At 40.4% G+C, this 15,581-nt stretch overlaps 3 protein-coding genes across 4 annotated transcripts; 1 reads left to right on the top strand and 2 right to left on the bottom strand.

Moving 5' to 3' along the window:
* Positions 1 to 511: 511 nt before the first annotated feature.
* On the bottom strand, positions 512 to 9,450 carry LOC139664423 (putative oxidoreductase YteT). Its single transcript, XM_071543247.1, has 14 exons — positions 9,338 to 9,450; positions 7,851 to 7,962; positions 7,232 to 7,316; positions 7,056 to 7,129; positions 6,873 to 6,932; positions 5,951 to 6,058; positions 5,090 to 5,146; positions 4,462 to 4,592; positions 4,050 to 4,104; positions 3,252 to 3,344; positions 3,006 to 3,140; positions 2,321 to 2,422; positions 1,270 to 1,431; positions 512 to 979 (listed from the first exon to the last, which is right to left on the bottom strand). Exons 1-14 carry the CDS (start codon positions 9,427 to 9,429, stop codon positions 845 to 847), a joined length of 1,401 nt encoding a protein of 466 aa, XP_071399348.1. The 5' UTR covers positions 9,430 to 9,450; the 3' UTR covers positions 512 to 844.
* An 842-nt stretch (positions 9,451 to 10,292) lies between these two features.
* taf10 (TAF10 RNA polymerase II, TATA box binding protein (TBP)-associated factor) lies at positions 10,293 to 15,512 on the top strand. Of its 2 annotated transcripts, none has more exons than XM_071543239.1 (5): positions 10,293 to 10,712; positions 11,072 to 11,229; positions 12,062 to 12,126; positions 15,106 to 15,220; positions 15,350 to 15,512. In XM_071543239.1, the coding sequence occupies exons 1-5, from the start codon at positions 10,580 to 10,582 to the stop codon at positions 15,437 to 15,439; spliced, it is 561 nt and encodes a 186-aa protein (XP_071399340.1). In that variant the 5' UTR covers positions 10,293 to 10,579; the 3' UTR covers positions 15,440 to 15,512. The 2 variants fall into 2 exon arrangements, with proteins under 2 accessions (XP_071399340.1, XP_071399339.1); XM_071543238.1 differs by lacking the exons at positions 15,106 to 15,220; positions 15,350 to 15,512 and adding exons at positions 12,595 to 12,709; positions 12,892 to 13,220 and having other exon boundaries at positions 10,297 to 10,712.
* Positions 13,929 to 14,780, bottom strand: LOC139664415 (uncharacterized). The gene has a single exon (XM_071543235.1). It carries the CDS (start codon positions 14,778 to 14,780, stop codon positions 13,929 to 13,931), a length of 852 nt encoding a protein of 283 aa, XP_071399336.1.
* Positions 15,513 to 15,581: the final 69 nt, after the last annotated feature.

The following is a 15,581-nucleotide window of genomic DNA, read 5'->3' as shown; positions in this document are numbered from 1 at the left end:
GCGCTCTTCCTGGAGCAACACAAACCACTGGAAACAAGTCTGTACTGAGCTTTGTGGTTTTAACTTACCAAGGGCTATATAATCTGCATTTAGGAAAATACAGCAGCACCCGCCTTTAGAAAAGATACACAGTACATGCTCAGCATAGATGCGAATATGTTGCGGCATAAAAAGCCAAGAATCTACAACATTATTCAACGGGGAATAATCTGTTTAAGATAACGAACTTGGATTTGACAGAAATCTGATAGCCAGTGGTTTCTACTTCATATTTCTATTCACAGTACTTAGTAGTAAATTGGTCTTTTCAGTTTATATTCATATCCTCTCTCTAATAAACTGAACCAATGTTAAATTGGCATTAGTGGGTCTAATAATCAGCGCCTCTATGCATAAAGGTAGTGATCTGAGTCACAGGACAGTTGGCATGGCTATATGAACTGAAGAAGCAAACTTGTCAGCACTCCTAAATTCAAAAATTCAAATAAAATTCAAAGATATTTTATTCATACAACCACAGGTGGGAAAGTCATATTGTGCGTGGCGTGACATAAAGAAGCACTTGAGCAAATCACAATTCAAAGACAATTTAAATTAAACAGATCAGCAACTTTTTATGAAAAGAAATTATTAAAATATGTTACATTCACATCTCTTCTGTAAAAATTACATGAAAAATCAAATTCTTCCATTAAGCTGCTGACATTCCACAGTAATTAATTGAAAATTCACTCACACACATTCTCTCTCCCTCCCTCTCTCACACACACACACGCCCATCATTCATAATTGTATTGTGGCTTCAATTACCCAGATATCATCAGTGTTTGAATCTTTAGCTTTTTTAGATGTTAGTATGGTTAGCATCACCACAGTAGATCACCCTGCTCTCCACTCGCGATCGCTCCGCTTCAAACACCAGTATGTGGCTCTGCAGCGTCTCCTCAGGACCTGAGCGGATCAGGGATGCATCGTTGTTCTGCACACACACACACAACTTATCAACCATCAAATTCTCAGTGTTTCATTTAGTTCTCAGTGTTTCCTTTTCCTCAGTGTCAGTGCCCCCCACAAGTAGAAAATATAAAGAAAATGAAAATTCATCATCTGGCCGAAAGGTTCTACAGGAAACTCTGAAAACTGATTTCTGCAGTTATAGGTTAGATTCTGTGCATTTAATAGCACCAAACCACTCAACCACCTCAAAGTGTGCGTATAGATTTGAAAGAATAAACACTGGACATAAAAAATAAATATAAGCATAATCACCGCCACAGCAGAAATGAAGGCATCCATCAGGTGGTAGTCTGCTCCGCCGTGCCCGCTCATGCCAAATTGCCAGGGGGCTTTGTTGGGCGCCGTGTGTTTGGTGGATTTCTGGGTGAGGAAGTCAAACACGGAAATCTCGTGGCCGTTATACGACAGCTCCCCCTGTGGGAAGACAGGATTCATTACACAGCAGTTTGCTTGTGCATCCATCTTGGATCTATATGAATACTGAAGATGTGGAGGCAGTATCCTCAGAGGACAGTAGAGTCCTTTACATACTTCCACAGAATTGATCTTTACCTATCTGTATATTTATAGTACACTTGATTTTGATTGGTTGACAATTCAATATTGCAGCTAAAGTTGCAAGAGAAATGCGTTTTATTACTGAGAGCTAGATTAACCCAAGACCTTTATTCTACCATGATTCGCAATATTGAACACCCTCCTAACAGATGTGAGAGGTTTTTGAAAGAAATTAGATTATAGCACTTTATCTTGGTTTGATGTTATTCACCAGTTAGGATCTTTAGGTTTTTTTGGAGCAAATATCAGCACCAACAATGAATTTTAGAGTTCAATGGATTACCTTTAATGCGATAAGTGGCTTGGCCCCAGCTTGACTCTATACACAGAGGCTCAGTATAACCAGTTGTCCTCTGGTGGAAGGTTCAAGGTTGGTTCAATCTGGTTCATGATTGTCACAACAGTTGTTGCTGAGGGATGGGAGATGAATCATTCACGTCCCCTGCCCAAATTTCCCAACTGGTCCAGGGATTTGACTTCTCTTACATTAGGCTAGAGTGAGCAGGTAGGAGTCCAGTGTGTTCTTTAACGACGCTTTGCTAGGAAACATGGCTGTTACCTGGCTGACCATTTGGTTACAGCAGGACAGTCTCTCTAACCACAAATCCACCTTGCCATCCTGAGCTTTAGTATAGCTTTTGATCTTGTGATCTTTTCTGCCGGCTTCCTTTCTTTGCAGCACCTGTGTTATCTTTGGGATTTGCGCTTCCCCCCCCTTTTCTTGAGTTTCTATGCAAAATCTTGCCTTGCTGCCACAGATGGTTGTCTTTCGCTTACAAATCTCCTCAGTGAACGCCACCATGGAGAAGGCTGCTGTTACACCGCCTTCAAACTCCATGTTCACAACCTGGACAAGCAGAACAAAATAAGACAAAAGGACACAAATGGAAAGAAGCATTATGCCTGAAATTACATAATGTTATCTTAAATTACCAGATTATATTTAATTATTTAATGTGAAAGCCACCCAGGCAGAAAGTTGCTTTACTTTGATTTCTGGCATGTTAGGTGGCTCTTGGTTTTGGATTTAAGTATTGGGGAAATTCACTGATACCTACACCCTATTTCAGACTTACAGTATTGTGCAAAAGTCTCATGTAAAAGAAAAAAAGTAAAGCGAAGATGCTTTCAAAAATAATTAAATGAAAGGTTTCTAAATATCAAAAAATGTACTATAAAGAGTCTACTGACACTAATGCAGAAAAAAATGAATAAACATCTAAGACACAATTTATACAAAAACTCTTGGGTGCCTAAGACTTTTGCACAGTACTGTATATTCAATACCATCAGTATCAGTGCATTTGTGCTGCATTTAATAGTGAACAGTTAAGACAAACAAAAATGGTGGGTTAGAAAAGGGATGCTGTGCCACAGAGATCAACAGCCAGACTCAGACTCCTGTTGCCCTCCACCCAGTACTTTCTCACCTGGTTAGTGCAGACATCGTTGTCACATTCGTAGACGCAGCGGCCGTACGGTCCGGTCCTGAGCGCCTCCGTCACTGACTCAATGTCTGGGAGCGAGTTAGGGCATATGACTGACACTGGCCAGCCAGCATGACCCTAAGACACACACACAGTTCTCTTTTAGCCACCAAGTGCAGCACAGTGCTCATGGATGGTAAAAGTATAGCAGATAATTGGTTGGAATAGATGACATGTAGGAATAATAACCCGTTTCACTCTGTCCAGGTAGATTTTGCCTGCCGAGTACGGACAGTCTCCTTCTATGGGACACTCCAGGCAGCGATCTGCGGCACCTGTTGGCTGACACAAAACTACCAATGTCACATTTCAGTTTATGCTCAATGTATATTGACATTTCATTGCTTTTTGGTTAGTAGCAGAGCAGAGTATTGAGAAACTGTCAAAGACTTAATACAGCTGAAAAACAAAAACAGAAATTAGTTTTTAAATCAGTTTGATTAATTAGGGCTGATTATATACAATTGGTAACTGGTGAATGTGAGTGCCAATTCTGCTCTATGGTCTTTGAAAATGAATAATAGCCTTTCCTGATGCCATTTTCTTTTCCTGATCCCCATCTTTCAACTTTTTCGATACTTTTGCAGTATCAGCTCCACATGAAACTTTTACTGGGAGAAGGTAAGGTTGGCTTTAACTGTAACTGAGTCCTTCATTCAATGTGTAAGTTAGTCTAATTGACGAACAGGAAAATTAAAATACATTTTATATGTGAGTTTTCTGGTGCCTGAATTGCAGGTGCATCAGTCACAGAAACTGCCTTTATTTTTTCCAGTAAGTCCCATTGAGATTCAAATCTCTTTTCCAAGAGAGACCTGGCCAAGAAATGGCAGCAGGGGTTACACAATAAAACATACAAAACAGTAGAAAAAAGAAAAATACCAAAATAAAAAAAAACTGTGTTCCTATGTGCAGTGGCTATTGATTTCTTTGTGATAATAGTGTCATGATGTCTTTCTGCTGGGTCAGTTTGGATGGACTACGCACCTTGTTTTCTTTCCTGAAGTGGCTGACAGCTCCAAATGATGACACTTTCACACACCTGCCATGTACAAACTGCATGCTTAATGATTCATCTCAAGAAAACCAGAAAGGCAAATGCAGAAAACAACCTAAACCTCCCACAACTGCGGCATGGATACATAAAACCACAAAGAACTTTTCTTTCAAAGGCAGAGAACGCTGTCTGACTTCTTCCTCAGCCTCTGCTGATTATTATGCTGCCTGTATATTGTAAAGCTCAAAGAGTGTTCTATGGCAACAAAACTGCCAGGGTCAGGGGTTCGATTGCTTCTAAAAAAAACTTCAACTACAAGGCATTTTGGATAAAGGCAAATCTTATCTATGAACATCCAGGAAACTTGTTGAGTTGATGATTGACTGCTGTCTGATGGTTTACCTGCGCGCCCCGGCCCAGTGATGTATTAGGTCAATGTCATGGCACGATTTGGCCAGAAGAGCAAAAGAGCTCTCCGCTTCGTTCCTCCAGTTCCCTCGAACGAATGAGTGAGCAAAGTGATAGAACCCAACCTGGAACAAGAGAGTGATTCAGCTTGTATACACAGAACTGAAATATAACATTTAATTAGAAACACTTTTGGTTAGAGTGACAAGGGCTGGCCAGATTGGTAAAAAGGTGCACTCAAACAAGTATATTGTAATTACATATATATATCTGTATCGGTACATTTTCCCTGAATAATACACTGATAAAATTAAATTAGCTCACAACTTAATGTTTTGGCAGAATGTCTTCCACCAATAAATTTCTATTAAGATATTTTCCAAAGAGACGTCTGTATCTCAGGTAATCACAAAAAAATTATAGGGTATACTGGATACAGTTTATTCTCCCTAGTTATTGGTATCAATAGTGGACAAAACATTGTCTGTATCAGTTGGGCCCTAATTCTAAGAAATAAGGAAAAGGAATATGTTAAAGTAAGTATCCACTTTGTTAAGTAGAGTTTAATGAAAAGCATTCAGGATTTACAATATCATAATATTTCCACTATCTGCCTCCTTACCGGCTCGAGGTGCTGAATATGAATCACATCACCAATGACTCCAGCATCTATCAGCTCCTAGAAGATCAACAGTTCTTAACCACTTGTCGCAATGTGGGAAAAGGTTTCAGTTTCAACCAAAAACACAATTTCAGCATTAGGACTGTAAGCCAGTTTGAATTAGAGGCTCACCTCTAATCAATATCAGTACCAAGCACTTTATTAAGCAGATCAACCAATATGATCGATCGATATTGGCCTACTATAAAAAAATAACTAGTGCATCATTTGAGTTCATTTATTCATTTGATCACAGAATGCACTGACCATTCATTCTGACCAGTCATCCTCAATCAGGAAAAAGCGGCAATTGATAAAATAGAGAATAGTGATAAATAATGTAAGCGGTTGTTTTTTTTTTACATACACAACTTATTGACGGACTTTCAAAAACATATTTTTAAATAGGAGTTAACAGATACACAACAGTGTCGTTGGTTATGTCTAATAAAAAAATATAATGTCATTTAGCCTGCATAGGCAATTCGGCATTTTCATGTCAGGAGACATTTATCCTCCCCTTGGAAAAGGATTATATCGCGTCAAAACATGTTCTTATTTAAGCTTTATTTGCTGATCACCGTCGATCCTGATAATACTGATACTATAAATGCACTGCTAGTTTGAATGAGGAATGGCAACAATACTGCTCTTTAGTGACACATGCCTTGTGAAGAAAACTTATAATAAACTAAAACTGAAAAACTAGTTATGCCTTTAGGTTAACACAACTTCATAGAGGATGATTTTGTTTCTTGTTACAATGGAAGCTGCACAAAAGCTGTCATATGTTTTGGTAAAGATGTGGTAGAAAGTTCTCACCTTGATCTTGTGGATGACAGGATCGTATCGGAGAACATGACCCACTGTCAGCATCACACCGCTCTGAGTGCAAGCCTCCACAATCTCTGTGCAGTCTTTGGCAGTTTGCTAAAATAATTTTAACAAATGTGCGTGGAGGGCAGAAGTGCCACACACACACATACATAACAGAGAGAGAGAATTCTTAAGTGTCCAGGAAAACACTTACAGAGGAAAACAACCTCGCCAAATCTCATGTCTAACATTATTGCAAGCTATCGTATCATCATCCGGTTAAATGATGCATGAAAATAAATGTGCATCCTACAGATAAGTATAGGCTTATGATGGCACGACAATACACATTCTGAATAACCGAGCCACACAAACTGGGTGATTGAGAGAAGTAGGGGTTTCTAAGATGACAGGCCAGAGGCAGAAGAGCTTCATGTAGTCCTATTTGCCCCTCACAGTTCACAGTAGCATTTTACGGACATTTCAGTTTTAAAAATTGTATAAACTGCATCTTTAGATGGGCCACTGCTTCAGAAATCTACTTTATACATATCTGAAAACTTTGAACATTGTTGCACAATTTCAGTTGGATTGAGCTGTTAAGAGTCAATGAGGTTGACTTTGCTCACCAGTGTTATGTTTGGAAGACACAGAATCTTTGTATTGTTAATTAAAGATCAATAAAATTATGTAGATTAAAGATCAATAAGAGCCAAAGATTCAGTGAGGGACCCTGCTGTTAAGAGTTGTTTTACACACTAAATACAGTGAATAGGGCGTTAAGTTTTCCAATCAAAACAAAGCATTACAACCTAGCACACTAAGGATTTCAGTTAAAACCAATCTGTAGGGATCAATTACACCCATGGTAAGGTCAAAGTTCAGATGCATTATGGGTGAAATACTGCTTTATTTGTAAAATACTCACTGCCATCGGTTTCTCCAGCAGAACATGGTAGCCCTTCTTTGCAAATGCCACCGCAGGTTCCTGTTGAAGACAAACAGGGTTAATAACAGACTTCACATTTCCAAATAGTTCAGACTAACAATGAGACACTAAACCTAAAACTAAGATTTGACAGTGAATGAAAGTTTGTTTTAAATCAGTTACCTTGTGAAGACGGTCTGGAGTGCAGATTAACACGGCGTCTGCAAACTTCTCTCTTTCTATTATACTGCACCAGTCTAATTAGGAATAAAATCATGGGGAATTCATTAGTATGACGCAGAGAAATAATTCCTGTGGACAACAAACAAGGGAAATTCTGATTTTCTTTTGATGCTCACCGTGAAATATGTTGTCATCTACAATATTGTGCTGCTGTTGAAGTTTCTTGCAAGCAAATTCCCTGGGATCAGCTACTCCAACAACCTGAAATTGACAACTTCAGTGTTTAATGTTGCCATAATAATTGTTGTCTTAGATATTACATCTTAAAAACTGGGCAGTTGTAATTTAAGATATTTTCCAGGCTTGGAAAGAGTTAGTGACCAAATGTTTTTGGAAAGAGATCAAGTGTTTCCAAATTGTCAAATAATTGATGTCAATCTCAACCTCAACCTTAGAAAAGATTAAACCAGTTTTTTACCAAGTAACTGTTTCAGAAGAATTCAGGGATCCTATTTGACACCCTTGCCTTGTGTATTTATTTCGCACAAATCTAGAAGGAAGAATTAGAGCATGGATTTGTGCACCTTTTCAATCCAAGAGCCAAACTGAGTAAATTCAGTCTTGCTGTGGGGACCCAGGCTGATTAAAACATACCAGTACTTTGGCAATTCAGGGACCCATTTGAAACAGGATTTAAATTAATTTATCCACATAAATCATTATTCCATGAGTAGCCTGCATGTTGACATGAAGCTGTAAAGCGTGACTTTCTGTAAGACCTGAACCTCTGCAGACCTTCATGCGTTGAGGATGGATGGATGCAAACTGGGAGTAGATCTCCCCTCGACTGCCAGCTCCCACCACGATGACCCGGACAGGGGAAGAAGACATAGTAACAGCCTGTGAACTTTGAAACAGTACAAAGCCATTGTAAAACTTTTTCATATCAAGGACCCCCAATTTACGACACATTAGAGCCACGGACCCCCTATTTGATGAGATTTTGTCTCTCAAACCCAAATCTGAGAATATTTTTATTGTTAGATTGTGAAAAGGCTTCTCCCCTACTTTTTCACCTGACCCTATTTCCCCCAAAAGTAAAAGGGACAGCGTGTGTCTGCATCCCTGTGTTTAAGGTGTGGACTGGGCCATACCAAGGCAATGGGGGAGGGAGTTACCCTGGCTAAAGTGTAATGTGGAAGTTAAATTGCCCACACAGAATGGTGACTGTTTATTTTTTTATTTAGATAGTCAACCTATATAATGTTTGAAAATGTATTTTTCATTTACATCTTAAGAACATTTATGATACCTCCTCTTGTATAGCCTACCCTGTGTTTACCTGTGATAATAGTTCAGTCCAATCAAGGTAGGGCTGAGGAAGGTATATAAGCTGGTCATTCTGACCTTGGTAGAGAGAGAGTAACAGCTTGCTGTGAGGCTGTGGAAGTGTTTATGATTTGAGTTGATATTTGTAGCATCCCGGGGCTGCGTCTTTTTGTTTCCTGATTTTTGTCTTATTTTTTGGTTAATAAAACCACAACCTCTTTTGCATTATGCCTCTGTCTCATGACTCCCTTCTTCAGCATATCGACATCTTTTTTTGAAATTTTTCCAGTGCCAGTCAGCCACACTAGCATCCCTTTTAAGTAGTGGTACAAGCGGTAACTCTACAAGAAATGATTCTGTCCAGAATCCCATGACTATCTGTAGGACCTATTGTAGGAAGAGAGATAACAGTGAAACTATGGCCAAAATATTCTACATTTCTTCTACATATTCTAATTGAGTTAACTTATTGTAAATTAAATAATGCTGAAGTTTAACAATTCATCAATTTGCTGGGGACCCCTGGAACTCACTCAAGGACCCCTGGTGGTCCCCGGACCCTACGTTGAGAACCACTGATTTAGACAATATCTGACAAGGTAATGAACAGCTGAGAGCTAGTTTATCCGTATTCCTCTAAAACAGTCGTTAATCTTTTTAAATCTTATTCATAGAAATGATTTGGGACTTGCGATTGATTACCTGCTGAATATGGAAACATATCCCTACTATTTTCAATTAGATTCTACAACCACAGATTAGCCATCATCTGAAATTATGTAAATTACGTCTTTAATTTCACGATCAAAAACACCTTTTCCCTTTCAATCACGTTACTAAAAGACCCAACAGATTAGGCCAACGATATCGCATATTGGATAATATGAAAATGACACACTCATCATTGATTAAACAGACAGATTGAAGAATTGCCCCCTGTTTTGCTTAGCTACCTGTTTTGTCCCATGTAAGTGTCCAAACGTATCTGTCTGTCTTCCGTATAAGTTACAACCTTGTCTGACCCTCCTACATACACAATGTGCATTATACTCCCACCAATATCTTGTGACACAAACAGCAGTGCAACACGTCAGCGGCGTGAAGCTAGCCACAATAAGGAAACTTACTTCCGGTAGAATTCTGGCAGGAAGTTCCGCATCGCCCCCTACTGTGTTCTAATGTATGTTAATATAGAACCTCCTTGGTTCTAAAGCAGAGCCATCTAAAGGTCCTTCTGCTGCGTTCAACGCTCCTCGTAAACTGCCATATCCTAACTTAGAAGTCGTGAATACAATTTAGCAGCGAATCCAAGCCCCCAAACAGAGAGTCTAATTCAATTGGTTTTGGTCGAAAGTAATGACAACAAATGTCCCTGTAACGAAAGTCGTTTTTAGTAGCTGTTTTATTTTAGAAATCACGCGGCAAGAAGAAATGTGCATTATGCATGTACATCGTGTTTACCATCAGTTGTTGACACGGCTTTCATTGCAACTCGGTAATCGCGCATGTGAGATACAACTCGTAATTGTGAATATATATGACAGTACCTGAAGGCAGCATTATTAGCTATCCATTTTAGGCTTCGGTCATTTCCGCGCCTCTTCTTAACAAATTCATTGAACTTGTTAGGTTCACTATATAGAAATACTTAGTAAATAAAACATGTGGGGGTTCAAAATGAAAATTATCTGCTCACTCACAGTGGTACACTAAGTCATATGTTTTCTAACTGTCTGTCTGTAAAATAGACGAAAAAGGGAAATAAGTGAGTTCAAAAGAGATTGATGCGGACTATTAAACTGAAAGCGAAAACTAAACTCCTAAATCCTGACATTCTTTTGAACAATGTCGGATGCAGCACGTTTTCGGAAAACTTCGGCTATCTCCGTCAGTTCGCTGGGTCACATGACTCAGTCAGCTCTGCGGTGTGTGAACTCGCTGCCCAGTAACAAACATTTGGACTGCTAGCTTGTGACGCTGCGATTTCCATATGCTATAAGTTACAGTAACAGTATTAGTTTACAACACACGGTTCGTAGAAGATTGGTATCATATATATCGTGTTTTTTTTTTGCCGAAATAGCTAACGTGTACGTCTATTTGGACTTTTCTCTGCGCCAGCTAGCTAGGTAACGTTAGCACGCTAGCTAACACTGCCAAGCTCCTGACCTGCAAAGAACGAAAACAACATCAACATGAACATTGATAACGTTAACCAGTCTGTCACAACAGGTGTTTCATCGACGACGTCTTCAACTTCAAGTAATTGTATCGCAAATAATAATATTACAGCCAGTGTCAGCAGCATCCCTTCTGTCACTAGTAATGGTAAGTTATGTAGCTAACGTTACCTTTAGTAAGGTAGGCGGTGTTGAGCCTAACAGTGAGTTAGGCCAACTAAGTTCTGTCTGATGGTTCTAGGTAGGCTAGGGTGTTGTGGATGTTCGATGTTTTTGGTTTAAATGTAATTAACATTTTCCCACGACATGCAACTTGATTTGTAGACCTGGGATTCTGTGCAACACCAGCAAACAAGGTTTGGATTTTGTACACCACATACCTTGAAGCAGTTAAAAATACCTTTCCCCAGGAGTAAAAACTGTGGCCTCTTGTTATTTATAGATGATTATGAACTTTTATTTCTCGTTTAACTGAATATGCATCCATCCTTAAACCTTGTGTTGCAGCTTCAGCCTCAGCTGCCATGGTGACACCATCATCAGACACATCTGTATCCAATGGCGTCTATGTTCCCGGTGGCATCACTAATGGGGATGTAAAGCCTGCCATCACCACCACGCCCCTGGCAGATTTCCTGATGCAGTTGGAGGATTACACTCCTACAGTGAGTCAAGTTGTGTCAGGCAGGTTATGCTGCATTCACGTCATATGGGAATAATCAGTGCGACTTAAGATTCATACCACTAACTTGAATGTGTTCATATTTTCAAACTCGTTTGAAGTCGTCATATGCCACGATTGAAGATTTCTGTAGACGTTGGTTGCTCCCGATCAGCTTTTTTCACACATGAACTTGCTGTTGAGATTATGGCAAACCGAACATAGCAATGTCAACCACTAACTAAAAATCCAGTAAGTAGTTCAGTCCTGCCTTGTCATTTTAAGAGATGTGATGACAAATGTCTGAATTCAGGAAGTCAAAGAAATTGGGATCCATTGCCAAACCTCTAGTTCCCAAGTAGGCCTAGTACTTACAACCTGAAAGCTGAGGTGAACAGAATTTTCAAATAGGGAGATTGTATATACTTTCTTTTCCCATATGATATGAATGCAGCATTACTCAAAGGTCATGGGAAATTAGCATTAGCTGCCAGCCAAAGTCTGGTTAATTTTGGAAACAGCTGGTAAGTTTGCCTATGCTTCTGGTCACACTGGCAGATCACCAGCAATCACCGAGAAGTCGTATTGTAAAAATCTAGTTGGCTGGTAAAATGGTGAAAGTGGTGGCTGGATTTTGGCATTTACTAGCCACTGTCCTCGCTAGACAAGAGGGTTAGTTTACTGCCCCGGTCAGAGGATGTACCATACAGTACATTTTCATTAGATAATCACTGAATGACAGAGGTGTTCTTCTAAAATAGGTTGCTGGTAGCAGTGAAATCTAAGCTAACTGAATCTCAACTAATGTTTGAGGTCTATTGCGTTGTTTTTCCCAGATTCCTGATGCAGTGACAGGCTACTACCTCAACCGGGCCGGCTTTGAGGCGTCTGATCCAAGAATGTAAGTGCTACCAAGACCGACTAGCAAAGTGTCCATCTGTCCAATACCAAATCGAACCTTGACACAAATCTATGTCACTTTCCACAATCACAGCTGTTCACAGTTGTCCCATTAAAAAAACTAGTCTCATGGGAGTGTGGGGCGGGGGGGCATCTTCCTCAGGTTGGTATCTGGCTGTATTAGTCTGTGTACTTGCCTAGGTGACACAGCAATGTCAGAAAGAAAGTGAAAGTAGGCAAGGTAATCTGTGAAGAAACGGTTCCAGGAACTGTACTGACCACTGTTTTTATTTGACAAGTGTATGAATACACTCAAATGAAAAGGGGAAAGTTTCTTACCAATGATACTGAATACAAGTGTATTGAATATATTTATCAGTTACAGGGTTGTGAATTGTGTGTGGATCAGGTTGCCAGAGTACAAACAGGCAAAACCAGAACACTAATGAGTTGCTCTTTGTTTCCGTAGAATCCGATTGATCTCCCTGGCTTCTCAGAAGTTCATCTCGGATATTGCCAATGATGCACTGCAGTACTGTAAAATGAAGGGCACTGCCTCAGGAAGCTCCAGGAGCAAGGCAAAGGTTGGTGCTTCTCTGGTGCTTAACAGATGCATTAGATATAGTACCTCACTAAGTTCATACACACACACACAGTTGTGTGTGCGTGTATGAAATGAGTGCGGTTGGATGATGGTGACAGTGCTACCATCTTTTTGTTCCTCATTATTCATGGTGTACTAATCTGTGTCCTCTCCACAATACAGGATAAGAAGTACACTCTGACTATGGAGGACCTGTCTCCTGCCCTCTCAGAATACGGCGTCAACGTTAAGAAACCTTATTACTTCACATAGGATTTTCTTTGTTAAAGGCCTTTTGCTTTTGCTCGTTTTATCTCCTTCCTGACCCACTAGTCTTTTGACACCTTTAGCAAAAAATGTCTTGATCATGGTGCTTTACTACAGCCTTTGACAATTCTTTTTGCAGTCATTTTTGCCATTTGTTTTTTTTTTGTTTTTTTTTTGTAGAGCAAAATTTGCATTGTGTGATATTGTAAAATGACAATGTTTTATTGTGAAAAATAAAACCAACTAAAATCTAAGTATATTTGTGCTTCTGAATTGAGGGATGTATCCATGTACTATGTGTTTAGGGGGTGTTGGTTAAAGTGTTTGACCACCAGATGGCATAATACTGTTACATACATTACAGTTACATGGGATTGGATATAAATCATTAATCATAATAGCGTTTGCATTTCCCCATACTCTATAATTCTCTTTGTAATTAATGATAAACATACATGAACCTAGAAGGTTTTACGTTTTAGGGTTTTAGTTTTTTTCTAGAAATATTTACAAAGTTTAGCCTCATTGCACACTCTTGCTGTTTTTCAGCATTACCTTCCTACACACATCTTCACATATTCACACTTGGAAACCACCCAGTGCAATTACAGTCTTCTCTTGTGGCCACTGGAACAGTTTGCAGTTACATTTTTTGCTCAAGGGCACTTAAATATTTGTTGAGGGGAGGAAGAGAGAGGCACACACTCTCCCTGTCGAGATTTTTTCAGCCGGTCTGGCGGGCAAAAGTTAGAAGCTTTGCTCTTCACAGTCTGATTGAAATTGAATTGGTTATCCATTGATAGATGTTAGCAAATGTGGTGTTGCTTCCTTGTTTTGGTGGATTTTTGCTTCCTCCGGTCTTGAATTCATGGTTTCCACATGCAGTATATCAAGTCTATGGCTTACTCATTAGAGGCCAAACAGGTTAATCTCTCCAGAGCCTGGTACCCGTGCTAGGTAGAGCCAGGTACTCCAAAGCCTAAGAGCTGGCAGACCACAGATATGATCAGGTAAGGCATCCATATTGAAGCAAAACCCAGTGTTAAGCTGAGGAACAGAGGTGGCCGCTGCTGGACAGTCTCCACCAGGAAACTGTCCTCACCACTTTCTGTCTCCGTGTACATGATGGAATTGAGCAGCAAGTCACTCTTCTGGTTCGCTTGAGGTTCTTCCCTCTGGTCAGATAACCTGTTGGCCTCTTTCATCCACCGGGGAATCCTCGACCAATAGGGCAACAGTGTGGAAGTTACTGCTATGAAAAGCCCCAAAACAAAGTAGACAGCAAGCGTCGACTCCTGCACTTCACACACCAGAGCCTTTGCCCCTCCTGAATACTCGATTTCCAGCAGGTCAGGTGTCACTGATCCGAAGGAGTAAACAACAGCTAACACCCACACCAGCAAGGTGAAGACCATGTTCCTTAGGGATTTGCAGCAGGGGCTCTGGTTGCCAATGCAATTGTTATTGTTATCCTCTGAGATGTAGTCCAGTAAACCCAGGCAAACCATGGGCAGCGGCAGTGCAGCGTATGTGGCCGAGGCGTGAGCCAGGAGGAAGCAGACTGACACAGGAGACTGTTGAGGCCCGATAAACCACACAGTTGCCATGGACCAGGCCATCACCACGTTGACCATGGCGATGGACAGGCCGCACATACTTAAAAAGGAAATATGCAGTCTGCGCCAGCATAGGAACAAGACTGTTGCATCCAAGCCTGCCTTGAAGAGCATGAGGGTCAGATAATGCCCAGTGTTGTCTGCATGACAGCTGCCCTTCCCGTCCCAGTGCTCGATGATGCCCAGCATTTTGACGATGTGACTTTCGTGAGGTATTGGCAACCCAGTCAACATTTAAACCATTATCTCTATCGATGCTCAGTCCAGCACCACGATGCTTCAGGAAATGCTGGTTGAGTAGAGGCGCGCCCCTGCAATGAGCAGAACATCCATGTGAAAATATAGATGCAACACTCAACTGAGTCATCTTGAGTAGACTAAAAGAGCAGACAGGATTTCCCTGGACTGTTAACACCCTCTGCACCAAAGACTTGTGAATTGTGTGTGGATCAGGTTGCCAGAGTACAAACAGGAAAAACCAGAACACTAATGACTTGCTCTTTTTTTTCCGTAGAATCCGACTGATCTCCCTGGCTTCTCAGAAGTTCATCTCGGATATTGCCAATGATGCACTGCAGTACTGTAAAATGAAGGGCACCGCCTCAGGAAGCTCCAGGAGCAAGGCAAAGGTTGGTGCTTCTCTGGTGCTTAACAGATGCATTAGATATAGATTTTACAGCTGTGTGTGTGTGTGTGTGTGTGTATGAGGATGAGTGTGGTTGGATGATGGTGACGTTTGTTTCCTCTCCACAATACAGGATAAGAAGTACACTGTAACTATGGAGGACCTGTCTCCTGCCCTCTCAGAATACAGCGTCAATGTCAAGAAACCTTATAACTTCACATAGGATTTTCTTTGTTAAAGGCCTTTTGCTTTTGCTCGTTTATCTCCTTCCTGACCCACTAGTCTTTTGACACCTTTAGCAAAAAATGTCTTGATCATGGTGCTACAGCATGGTGCTACAGCCTTTGACAATTCTTTTTACAGTG

Source organism: Centroberyx affinis, unplaced genomic scaffold, assembly GCF_046629955.1.
Source record: "Centroberyx affinis isolate AG114_WGS23_722 - 3 ecotype Tasmania unplaced genomic scaffold, CSIRO-AGI_Caff_v1 ptg004275l_1, whole genome shotgun sequence".
NCBI classification, from domain to species: domain Eukaryota; kingdom Metazoa; phylum Chordata; class Actinopteri; order Beryciformes; family Berycidae; genus Centroberyx; species Centroberyx affinis.
The sequence above is the reverse complement of the archived record's forward strand: the minus strand, read 5'-3'. Positions and strand labels throughout refer to the sequence as shown.

Excerpts from the sequence above, each read along its gene's own strand:
- LOC139664423 (XM_071543247.1), bottom strand. The coding sequence starts at position 9,429 with ATGCACATTGTGTATGTAGGAGGGTCAGACAAGGTTGTAACTTATACG. Across the intron at positions 4,105-4,461 it reads CACTGGGCCGGGGCGCGCAG|GTGTGTGAAAGTGTCATCAT; the intron begins GTAAACCATCAG and ends TGTACATGGCAG. Across the intron at positions 980-1,269 it reads CCTTCATTTCTGCTGTGGCG|AACAACGATGCATCCCTGAT; the intron begins GTGATTATGCTT and ends GTGTGTGTGCAG.
- taf10 (XM_071543239.1), top strand. The coding sequence starts at position 10,580 with ATGAACATTGATAACGTTAACCAGTCTGTCACAACAGGTGTTTCATCG. Across the intron at positions 10,713-11,071 it reads CCCTTCTGTCACTAGTAATG|CTTCAGCCTCAGCTGCCATG; the intron begins GTAAGTTATGTA and ends CTTGTGTTGCAG. Across the intron at positions 12,127-15,105 it reads GAGGCGTCTGATCCAAGAAT|AATCCGACTGATCTCCCTGG; the intron begins GTAAGTGCTACC and ends TTTTTTCCGTAG.
- LOC139664415 (XM_071543235.1), bottom strand. The coding sequence starts at position 14,780 with ATGCTGGGCATCATCGAGCACTGGGACGGGAAGGGCAGCTGTCATGCA.